The 11,977-nt window shown below is 39.1% G+C and overlaps 1 protein-coding gene across 1 annotated transcript; it reads right to left on the reverse strand.

The window, feature by feature from the left end:
• Positions 1–2,660: 2,660 nt before the first annotated feature.
• Positions 2,661–9,127, reverse strand: LOC130222009 (NACHT, LRR and PYD domains-containing protein 14-like). Its single transcript, XM_056454614.1, has 6 exons — positions 8,936–9,127; positions 6,637–8,434; positions 6,225–6,398; positions 5,527–5,700; positions 3,543–3,589; positions 2,661–3,469 (listed from the first exon to the last, which is right to left on the reverse strand). The coding sequence occupies exons 1-6, from the start codon at positions 9,114–9,116 to the stop codon at positions 2,946–2,948; spliced, it is 2,898 nt and encodes a 965-aa protein (XP_056310589.1). The 5' UTR covers positions 9,117–9,127; the 3' UTR covers positions 2,661–2,945.
• Positions 9,128–11,977: the final 2,850 nt, after the last annotated feature.

Raw genomic sequence — 11,977 nt, forward strand, 5'->3', positions numbered from 1 at the left:
TACAGTATATTAGTTAGCTTATAAGATATAACAGCTTTCTGAGAAAATTGCTTGATAGGATCACACCTGTGAATAATTTGATGACTTTACCTTAATTATTAAGGAAATTTTCTGGGGATGGCATGGCATTAAAGTCTGTAAGATATAAAAAACGAGTATCTCAATAGGTTTTTCAGCTGAATACAGTCAAGGGTTTGAATGAAACAGGTCCACAATAAACCCACGAACACAATCTTTTTATTAATCGACAACAGTAACAGGAGACAGAAAACAGGTTATTGGCAGGAACATAATCACTGTTTCTCAATACCAAGCATGCAAAGTTTGGACTTGCGTCCTTGGAAGTTCAGACTTGCTAAGTTCAGACTTAAAAAAACGAACTCTCGATTTCAGTGTACTTTATAACGTCACTTACCTCACCATGGATTCATCGGTTTCACTGTACATTAACAATATAATGATTTAATTATATAAAGCATGGCCTTATTATTACTATTATATTAATATTATAAATCGATATTTTTGATTGAAGAAAATGTAAACATAAATCACTATAAATGTGAAGTGAAATGGGTTATTATACACAGATCCGTGTCTTTGATTATCAGATATAATAAACTACAATGGACATTATACAAGTACAAGATGTACACAATAAGAAATAAATATAACGTTAAGCAATTTAGTAAATAAAGACAAACCTCGTACAACACGGTAACATAATTACAGACAATTATAAAAGGTAACACTGAGAAAATAATACAGCTGATAACAAATATTAGAGTTATAAAACCAAAAACTGTCCATTAGATATGCACAAGATGTATTAAATATCATGTTTTAATTACAATTGACAGATGCGATCCAGCGGTACATCCGTAATGGACTAGCCGATGTAAAGCTGCTCTCGGCGGGGGAAGGAATCACGAAGCTATCACTGACACGCTGGGGGTCAGAGTCCGCATAAGCTGAGGCACATCAATAAAGATGTGCTATCTTTATAAATAAACTGCCGATTCGAGGTTAAAACAACTACATTATCGCCTGAAAAACTCTTAAAACTTTAATTTGTGACACCTCAGAGGAGTATTCTTTAGGGATGGCTGACGTGAAACTGACGTTTCGACACTGTGTCGCGATCCCGAAGCGCAAGTGTTTCGAAACACTGTACCGAAGAATGATCCGAAACACCCAGGTCACATGACTAAAGTGTTTCGAAACACCTGGTCACGTGACAAAAGCAATTCAAAGCATCGATCAGTTCAGAAGCGTTTCGACACCTGGAGAATCTGCATTTGACTGATAGGGTCAAACTTCACTTTTGTCACATATGGCCTAGTGGACTGTGCGTGTGCATGTTGTTACAGCCTTCATACGACTTTTGGGTTCGAATCCCGACTTGTACAAATACTCCTAAATTGTGATTTTATGTGTTTTAATCATGTTACTGTTATGGTGTAGTCTAGATAGGATACAGCTGCTGATACGCCATCAATTAACCATCATTTTTGTAACTGTAAAACAATAATGAATATTTTTACAGTACTGTGATGGTTGGGTTTAGGGTTTGGGTAGACATTAATAAAATACAATAAATGGGAAATTGAATGAATAATATAAATAATTCTTGTTAACTTCTGACCACAACTGTATCTGATCTAGCAACAACCCTGTTTTATGACCGAAACAAGACATATTTATTCACAAAGTGTTTATTTGAATGTCAGAGCAATGTTGAAACAAAACAATACACGAACAAAGCATCTTAAACTGATATTAAAGCATTTCAAAGTAGCTGTATCAGCCTGGATTCGAACCAACAATCTCCGCATGGAAGTCAGGAACCCTAACCACTCCACTATTTCACTTGAGGATTTGATCTTACATAGTGGGGTTTAATACCTATTAAATAAAATTTGCTCAACTGTTCTTTGTTGAAACTGTTCCAGTGCAATACATAAAAATGACCACTAGGCATCACTGTAGAGTGGGGTTTCGAAACGTTTCGAAGCTTCGACACATTTGCCTTAACTGTTTCAGTGTTTCACGAAGCCTCGCTTTGCCCACCACTAGTATTCTTAAAACCCTGCGGGTTTCCTCCTTCGCCATTAGCTTTCGCTGGTTACGTTGCAATGCATTCTGGGATACCTATGCTTTGTAAGTTCGCACAAGTCACCTCTCGAAGCATCCTTGGCAAAAGGGCCAGAGCAAGTACACATCCGGGAATTTTATCTGTACTTGGCAAGATGTGAACTTTGAATTGGAACAGTACCTCGGCGATGGTTGATAACGTTTCACGAGGACACAAGAACGCAAGTAAAGACATTAACGCATATTGAGAAACAGCCAGAGTCACTCAAGTTGATACAAATGTAGTGATGATACAACTTATACAATCTCTGCTAGCTCAATGCTAGCTGCTCCATTCATTTTGAATCTTCTAGTTTGATCCACACAATATAATACAACAAATATTTGACAATATAACACGTGTCAGTTCGTTGTTGTTTTTGATATGCTCTCTGTCTGTGTTCAGGGCTGCTGTGGAGAACCGTCTGACACCCAGAGCTACTCAGTTCCTGTCTGTTTTTCCCAGATCCCTGTTTTAGCGGGATACCTGATCTTTGTTTATTTTCTGTTTTATTTTGGACTTGTTCTCCTGCTATATTGACTGTGTCAATAAAGTATTATTATTTGCATATTGGATCCTTCTAGTACTCATTCTCGCGTTACACCCCCTGGTCCCATCCAAAAGTAAATTCAAATGATCTCTGTCTCTCTTACACAGACACACACAAAACACTCGATGAGGATTTCAGACACACTTGTTCTCTCAGAGACAGAAGTTGAGATGGAGGATTAATGTGATGAGAGGAAGAGACTCCACAGCATCTCACTGCTACTGACTGATCCTGTAGACTGATCTCTCGTCAGTCTTGCAGACGTCAGCACAGTTTCACAGATGATCCAGAATAAACCCAAAACCCAGGCCAGAGCGGCTCAGTGAATGTGGTCTGGACTGAGTGGATGAGGCTCATTGTGTCTCTATAGATGTTGTAGAAGATCAGAGTTCCTGCACTGTGATCCACAAACACTCCTATCCTACTGCTGAGTGGCTTCACTGGTAGATTAGTCTTTATGTTATTGTGTATGAATGAGAAACTAGAGGAAAAGCAGATCAAACTCCAGGACTGAGCATTACGTCCAAACAAACACTCATTGCCTCCTTTTCTGCTGATGCTCTTATATGACACTGATATACACACACCATAATCTCCACTCCAGTCAGTCTCCCAGTAACAGCGTCCACACACACTCTCTTCGCACAACACCTGAAGTACACGATCAAATCTGTCTGGATGATCAGAATACGACTGATTCTCCCACACACACTCCACCTTCCTGTTCTCCTCAGTCAGAATGAGTTCAGTGTTTGCCGTGTTTATATCCAGTGTGAGAAAACAGCCATCTGAACACATGAACACACACATTTACAACACAACACTCAATAAAGCTGTGTGTGTGTGTGTGTGTAGTCCTACATTTGTGTGGTCCTGCTGTAATCCTCTTCTCTCCTCCATGATCCACACTTTAAACACACAGAATGAAATTCAGTCAGTAAACAAGCACTAAGCACTTTATTTTCAGCAGGCCTGCAGTCAGAATTATTCTTATCAACAGAGAAGGGAACCAACAAAATACAAATACTTTGTTACTGTATTTAAGCTGATTTTTCTGGTATCAGGTCTGTACTTTATTATTTAATTTTCTGACAAGCTTTTACTTTTACATTTTTCCTTATATATTTGCTCTTTCTACTTCAAAGCGTAGTCAAAGTCACAGGCAAATGGTCAGGACAGGCAGCAAAACAACATAAACAATGAAACAAACAAAGGTCAAAACAGGCTAAACAAGGCAGGTAACATTCTTAGAATTGTTCACTGACAGCCAGGGGCACTGCTAGGGGGGGAATTTAGGTCGATTATCAAGGCCCACGCAGTTTTGGTGCCCCCAGAGATATTGTTAGGGGCCTAAACGCCCTACATCCCCTCCCCACTCCCTTCACTTCCTTCTGACCCCCCCCAGCCCTCTCTTCATTTCCGTCTGCGACACCAACCTTGACCCCAGCCCCCCAACCCGATCTTTAGTTTCATCCGCAAAAGGTTGTCAGAGGACCAATGACAGCCAGCAGGCACCCCTGCTTACAGCTAACAAGTCTAAGCAAAGTGTGTGTCTGAATGAGGTGTCTTTATAGTACTACTAATGAGTCTATCCTGGGCTTCCAGGGGGGGATCAGAAACTGGTGTGTGAGTGCAAAATTCTGGGAGTTGTATTTCATATAGTGACCGATGTGTAGCTCTTCAGCAAACTGCAAGGCCTAGATCACTGGTGATCATGACACACACATAGGCTAGTTTATGAAGATTGATGAAGCTCACAATTAGAAATTTTAAAAAATTTGAAACAAATGTAGCTCAGCAGACTATCCACACTTTCACTATCCCTCATTCTGACATATTATCTCACAGTAAACTTAAACAAACTAAAGTTGTAGTTATTCTCACAAAGTTTCTCAATATTAAAACCAGAAAAAAGCACTTTCCCCCATACTGGTTTGAAGTTGTCTGCCATCAGATTTGGCACTCCTATCAGTTCTTGGTTTGATTCTTGGCTTGTCACAGCTGAATCACACTGCGGGAATGTGTCTCAAAGCTTGACACTGCCAGAACTTCATCAGAGAGAAAATTTTATTGCAATGACTATTAACCAGATGTCTTTGAATGATTATATAAATCTTTTAGGATTTTCCAAATTTGTCTTGAACAAATTGTGGCTGAAATTGCACAGTGTGAGCAGTGCTTAACGTGGACAAGGCAGGAGTCAGTGATGTACACGTGAAATAACCAAACTTTCTCTGTTGCCAGTAAAACTACCTCACCCCCACTCCCTCAATATGTGCCTTTGCTCTCATTGACTTGGATTCCTCTGATAACTTCCTTTACCAAAAATTGTTGAATCAACTTTATCTCTCTAATATAAAACAGGACTATGAACTCTAAGTACAGACCATGGAAAGGGAAAGTAAAGTTCTGTGTACCCATCATCTCCCTAAAGGCATGCAATATGGTACTGAGAAGCAGGCAGCAGGTAAGGGTGACTGAGGAGTGACTTTTGATACATGGCAGACAGCTAGGCATTGACAAATGTGGATGGTTCTTTAAAGAAAGGCATCCGGGTGTAGAATGGTGGAGAATCCTTTAGAAAGATGAAGCAAGAAGTGCTATAAGATTAACAAAGGCAGTTGAAGCTGTGGAAGCTGAGACCTGAAACATTTTGAAAGCACTGACAAGTTCAGTGAAGGGTTCCACGGGTGGAGGTGGTGAAGTGACCATGGAGGTGCAGTTTTTATTAAAATTAGGCACACATGAGGGAGCACAACACCCCGTCTCCTAAGTCTCCTAAAGATAAGCGTTTACTGAAGATGTGTTAAGTGTAAAAGGACAAGGGCAGTAATACTCAACGTACTTGAGTTTGTCCAGTGTATAGTTTGCATCCTCCTGTTGTTCAGAGAGCAGCTTGACTCCTGAATCTCCTGGATGATTGTAGCTCAGATCCAGCTCTCTCAGGTGTGAGGGGTTTGAAGTCAGAGCTGAAGACAGAAAACCACAGCCTTCCTCTGTCACCATACAGCCAGACAATCTACAAACACAGCAATAGTCCACATCACACAGTTGGACAATCACACATCTCTTGTGTTATGAAAACGCTAACTGATATTTCTGCTGAACACTAGTGATATATCCTGGAAACACATATTCTGATTATCTCTCCTTATTGATCAACCCCTGAAATCAGCTGACACAATCAAAAAACTCAAATACTCAAAATATTTTGTTGACTGCAAGGTTCGTAGGGCCCTGCAAGTTACGGAAGCTTCACTCACTCCTGCTAGTCACTTACAGGTCAAAAGTAGTAGACAAAGGCTTCTCCAGGGCCCAAACCCTGTTTGTTTGTTTTTACATATTTTGTACTTGTGTTGTTGTTGTTGTTGTTGTTGTTGTTGTTGTTGTTTTTGTTGTTCACAATGGCCAAAACATTTAAATAAAATCATATCCCTGCAAATGTTTTGTTTCTTCAACTGCCAATTTACTGAAGGGGCTTCTACATTCGGTAACACAATATGTAACTATCATTTTGATTTTGTTAAGTGGAAAACTTTATACCTCAGTATCTCCAGTTTACAGATTGGACTCTTCAGTCTATCAGAGAGAAGCTTCACTCCTGAATCCTGCAGGTCATTGTCACTCAGGTCCAGCTCTCTCAGGACACAGGTTGAGGATTGTAGAGCTGAAGACAAACTCTCGCAAGACTGAACAGTGAGATTACAGCACTGTAGCCTGCGTAGAGGACAAAAACAATATTTGTGTGTCCATTTGGTGTGTTTTATAGTTTGGAGCACACATGGCTGTGGTGACTGTATTAGTTAGTGAGTACAACTTGTCATCTTAGCTTTACATATACTTTTACTCATTGAAAACCCAGCTAAATGTAACCTAAGCTCTCCCTGATTTAAAAACTGTATTGAATAACTAATTGGTTATAGCTTAGATGAAAGAAAAAAGCACTTTGACCTACAGAGCCCTTTTGGAGGATTTGATGACTGCTGATAGTCTGATGAGACACTCGTCTGATCTCTGGAATTTCTGAAGCTCAAACTCCTCTTGCTCCTCCTCTGAGGTCAACAACACAAAGACCAAAGCAGACCACTGGGCAGGTGAAAGGTCAGCAGACGACAGACTTCCTCTACTGAGGTGAGACTGAATCTCTTTCAGCAGAGTTTGATCATTCAGTTCATTCAGACAGTAGAACAGATTGATGGATCTCTCTGGAGACAGATTCCCTTCAAGTTTCTGCTTGATGTATGCAATTATTTTCTTTTTGCTCTGGTCTCTGTCATCCTGCTGTGTCAACAGGCCTCGTAAGAGTTGTCGATTGGACTGGAGTGACAGACCGAGAAGGAAGCGAAGGTAAAGGTCCAGATGTCCATTCTCACTTTCCAGAGCCTTGTCCACTGCAGTCTTCAGCAAATCAATCATACATTTAGTTTTGCTTTTCGGTCTGAAGATAGGTAAAGGTTTCTTGTTTATGTCTAGAATTAGATGTTGATAAAGGGCTGCAATGAACTCCTGAATGCTTAAGTGAAGAAAGCAGTACATGGTACCAAGAATGATTCCCGTCTCCTCCTTAAAGATCTGGGTACACATGCCTGAGTACACCGATGCCTTATAGACGTCAATGCCACAGTCTTTCAGATCGCTCTCATAGAAGATCACATTGTTTCTTTCCAGCTGCTGGAAGGCCAGTTTCCCCAGTGAAAGGATGAGGTTTGGATCCCAGGAAGCATCTGGTGTGTTTTCTCCATCATACTTTCTTCTGCTCTGCTGGATCTGAAAGTGGAGAAAGTGTGTGTACATCTGTGTCAGAGTCTTGGGAGATTCCTGCAGTGTTTCAGCATTAGCCCTGTGTTTCAGTTCAGTATTTCTGTTCTCCTTCAAAATGTTCTGGAGAACAGTGGCTGAAATCCAGCAGAAGATTGGGATGTGGCACATAATAAAGAGACTCTTTGACTGTTTAATGTGATCAATGATTTCTCTGGCCTGATTCTGATCTGTGAGTCTCTTTCTGAAGTACTCCTCCTTTTGGGCATCATTGAATCCTCGTATCTCTGTCAGCCGGTCGATACAGTCAGCAGGAATCTTACTGGCAGCTGCTGGTCTGCTGGTGATCCAGATGAGAGCAGAAGGAAGCAGATTTCCCTTGATGAGGTTCGTCAGGAGAACATCCAGAGAGACTGCTGAAGATACATCACGACACGTCTCATTACCAGCAAAGTTCAGAGGAAGACGACATTCATCCAATCCATCAAGGATGAACAGGACTTTGAATCGTGTGCTTCTTGTAAGGTCCAGTCCTTTAGTCTCTGGGAAAAACTGAGTTATGAGGTCTTTTAAACTTTGTCTTTCTTTCTCCTTTAAGTTCATCTCTCTGAATGGAAGGGGAAATATGAAGCTGATGTCTTGATTTTCTCTTCCTTCAGCCCAATCCAAAACAAACTTTTGCACAGAGACTGATTTCCCGATGCCAGCAACTCCTTTTGTCAGGACAGTACTGATCTGCTCGTCTTGTTCAGGTGCTTCAAACAAATGTTTGCATTCAACCTGTATCTCTAGTGACTGATGACGTCTGAAAGCAGCTTCAATCTGTCTGATCTCATGTTCAGTGTTGACCTGTTCACTCGCACCCTGAGTGATATAGAGATCGGTGTAGATGTTATTCAGAAGTGTGGAGTCTCCTTGCTGAGCATTTCCTTCAAACACACTTTGATATTTCTTCTTCAGGCTACATTTAAGCTGATTGATGAAGAACAGCTCAACTAAACACAGGAGCAAAGAAACAGATAGATTTAGTTTTGTCTTATTTGTAAGTGACAGTCTGACAGATGGCCATGAGTAGGGCCAGACTGAACTTTCAGACATTTTTTTTTTTCTTTTTCTGTGGAGAATTTTGTAAAATATCTGCAGGTTACTGTGGAATGATTTAGGGAATATCATAACTAAAAACTTAATATATAAAATAAAAAGTACAACCCTTTTAACTTATAAAATAATACTCCATGTTTACAACACAAATCCAATTAGATCCACTTAATTGGTAAACAAAGCACAAGACTCTTATATAACAGATCTACTAAAGGACAGAAATTATGACTTTACAAACTGCACTGTAAATAAATCATGAACATTTTCATATTAGTCAACAATATTACTGAAATTAAATAACTGAATGAATATAAATGTACACACATATACACAAGAGAATAAATAGACTCAATGGGCTCTTCAGATTCGTGTGGGCCAAGCAATGAGTCTCTTACCCTCAAGAGCATCAGCAGCTTGATCTTGCTTCATCTCTCTCAGGAAGAAGAGTGTGAGATCAAGAGCTGCTTCTGTGATTCTGCTTCTGTTCTCATTAAAGTCCTTTACAAACTCTTGTCTGTTTTCTGCTTGTAAGATTTCCTTAAATTTCTCCAGTTCATTCTTCAGAAATCTGATCATTTTATTCTCAAGATTCTACGATTGAAGAAACGAGAACAACATTTAACCAAACGATTCATTCACACACAGTTGTAGATCCACAACTTGCTTAATAATCAAAAATACATTATAATGCATTATATTAAGAGTCTGTAGAATGCTTGATTCTGATTAGCTGATGAATATTCAAATGTTATTTCAGATAAACACAGCTAAAATACATCCAAGCAGGTTGAGCACATTACACTTAAGGGGGTCACACACCAGATGCACCACTCAGTGCTGCAACACATTTACCAAGAATTATTTAATTTATCTCTGACAACAACAAAAACAGATCATTATTTCTTAGCCATACATTTTAAATAATGTGTATAAATATAGATGTGTACACACACTTTTTATTAAACAAAACTTTACTTTTAAAATAATTTGACATTTTAGAAATAATTATTGTCATGTATGTAAAACAATGCATAGTCTGTGTCCTGGCTAAAGATCTCAGATCACCAGTTAATTAAATGAGTTAATCATCTCCTATTAAAGCAATCTTATTGTAGAAGATATAATTAACCCATATTAACAAAAATAACTGTGAGCAAAAGAAAGCAGGTGAAAAACACACCGTGTGCGATAATGAAAGGATGGTCACGTTAACATTAGGCCCGTTAATAATCTGTTCAAAGAATGGTGAAGGTGAAAGCAGTAACCGCTGCTGCTTACAAAAATACATATTTTTAAAAATCTGGAGCTCATGAAAGGAGGAGGACTGTGGGTGCACGAGCATCACCTTTTGTCAAGTCTATTTCAAAGAGAACCAATCGCACCAGTTGTGTTTCCAGGTACGGTTGTTTAGCGAAAGGAAACGGGAGTGTGCACGCTTTTTAAACAGTCGCACACATCACCTGTGTACCTGTGTATCATCCTTTCATTCAGTGCAAACATTGTTATGTTTTATCAGTCAAAAATTATTTCCAACCAGCCAAAGTGGCTAGTGAGAGTGACTGCCTTACCCACAGCTGAAATCTACCCGCATCTACCCCCTGATGTCATTTAAAATGAAACTAATCAGATGGCGCTCTGTGGGGTGGCAGAAACATGAACAGAGTCCTGAGTCGTAGCTGGGCACCTTTGACAGCTGCCGACTTGCGACGCCGGTGTGCGTAGCCTGATAGAAATGTTTAGAAATCTAAAATGCATGGTGTTGCAGTGCGCGACCCCCTTTACATATCACTACTGCTGAATGATTTCAGACATTTCACAGCAACAAAGGACAAAAATCACATCAAAACACAACACAGTCTTTGGATAAGATGTTTAAGAGACTAGTCCTACACACAGGAGCAGTTTGAGGACCTGACAAATGTCTGAAACACAACATCTGAACGGCTGTGGAAACCAGAGTCTAATAACATCTAAACAAAGACATCTCTGCTAAATTTGGACTGTCAGTGAAAATCTAATAGACGTCTAAGATTAGCCCTAATCTAGACTAGTCATCAAATACACATGAATGAACACATATGTCAAAAGTTTTGCTAATTTACTGTCTTTGTTGCTATATTTAGCGGCTTTTCAGACTTTCCCAGTAACAAGATGTCAAAAAAGTGAGAAATCTTTTCTTTTCTGGAGTCACTGGAGATTTTGGAGACTCTGACATGTCTGTACTGTACCGTTTCTGCTCTTCTCAATGAGCAGGGATTTCAGCCATTTCAAAGCACCAACTGCAAAATAGTTCTGTATAGCTCAAAATATATTGGAACATATTTTGCATAAAATATTGGACACTCGGTGCATTTTTCTGACATGCTTGAATTTGAAATATTCAATAAGCAAGATATTTCTAAATTTTACATCAACAAAATTATTCCGATATTATCGTTAATATTCAATGTATCGCCCAACCCTACTCATGACTAATGTACATCCGTGATTATATTCATGTGTAACATTATATCTCATTATTAACAATAATATTCCCTCAACTGTCAGCATTTTATAGCATAGTTCTGCAAAATAAGGTGCTTAAGCTTTAATGCGTCCTTTCTGCAAGTGATTTACTAATACTTTAAAGTGTGAATCCCTACAAATAATGTGATGAGAAATCAATTTAGCTTTGTTGAAATCTTGAGAAATTAAGTCACGATCACAAGAAAGAAAAAATATTTAATGCATGGCCCTTTAATAGTTTAAGACAGGTCAAGCAGATTCAGTTCTCTACAGTCTTGTGAACAAATATTTCTGTGTTTCAGGGAGTTATTTCAATGATTTTAATTAATCTAAATGAGTTTTTCCCACCTGGAAGATTGACTGGAGATTGTCTGTGAAGCTCTTGTGTCTCCTGTGAGTCTCGTCTCCTGAATCTGCTGACTCATATTCATCACTGTTAACAGATAAAACTACTGTAATTATACATGTAGAGGCAAACAGAGACAGATATTCATTCATTCATTCATGTGGATGCCCTTCCAGCTGCAACCCAGTACTGGAAAACATCCATACACACTCATTCACAAGACTTTAGAAAGTAGCTGTAGATAGGAAAATAAAAAGGAAGAACTCTTTGATTTACAGTTTATTATTACAGAAAACTTTTAAGCTACAACAGCTATGAGTATTTATCAAATCTGTATTCAGATACATTTACTAAACAGTTTTGGCTATAAACATCTTTTATATCCACAAGAGAGGAAACGATGATGAGCAATAATGTAAAACACACAATACCTCTGAGCAGATGATGGTGTTTTCTCTCTAAAGTTTAGTGGATGATCTTTAGACCAGTCACTCTTCAGACACACAGAGCTGGACACACATGATCCTGATCTCACACTAAAGACACAAACACACCAGAGGAATAAACTGCAGGACAAACTTCAGTC

Source organism: Danio aesculapii, chromosome 4, assembly GCF_903798145.1.
Source record: "Danio aesculapii chromosome 4, fDanAes4.1, whole genome shotgun sequence".
Taxonomy (NCBI): Eukaryota; Metazoa; Chordata; class Actinopteri; order Cypriniformes; family Danionidae; genus Danio; species Danio aesculapii.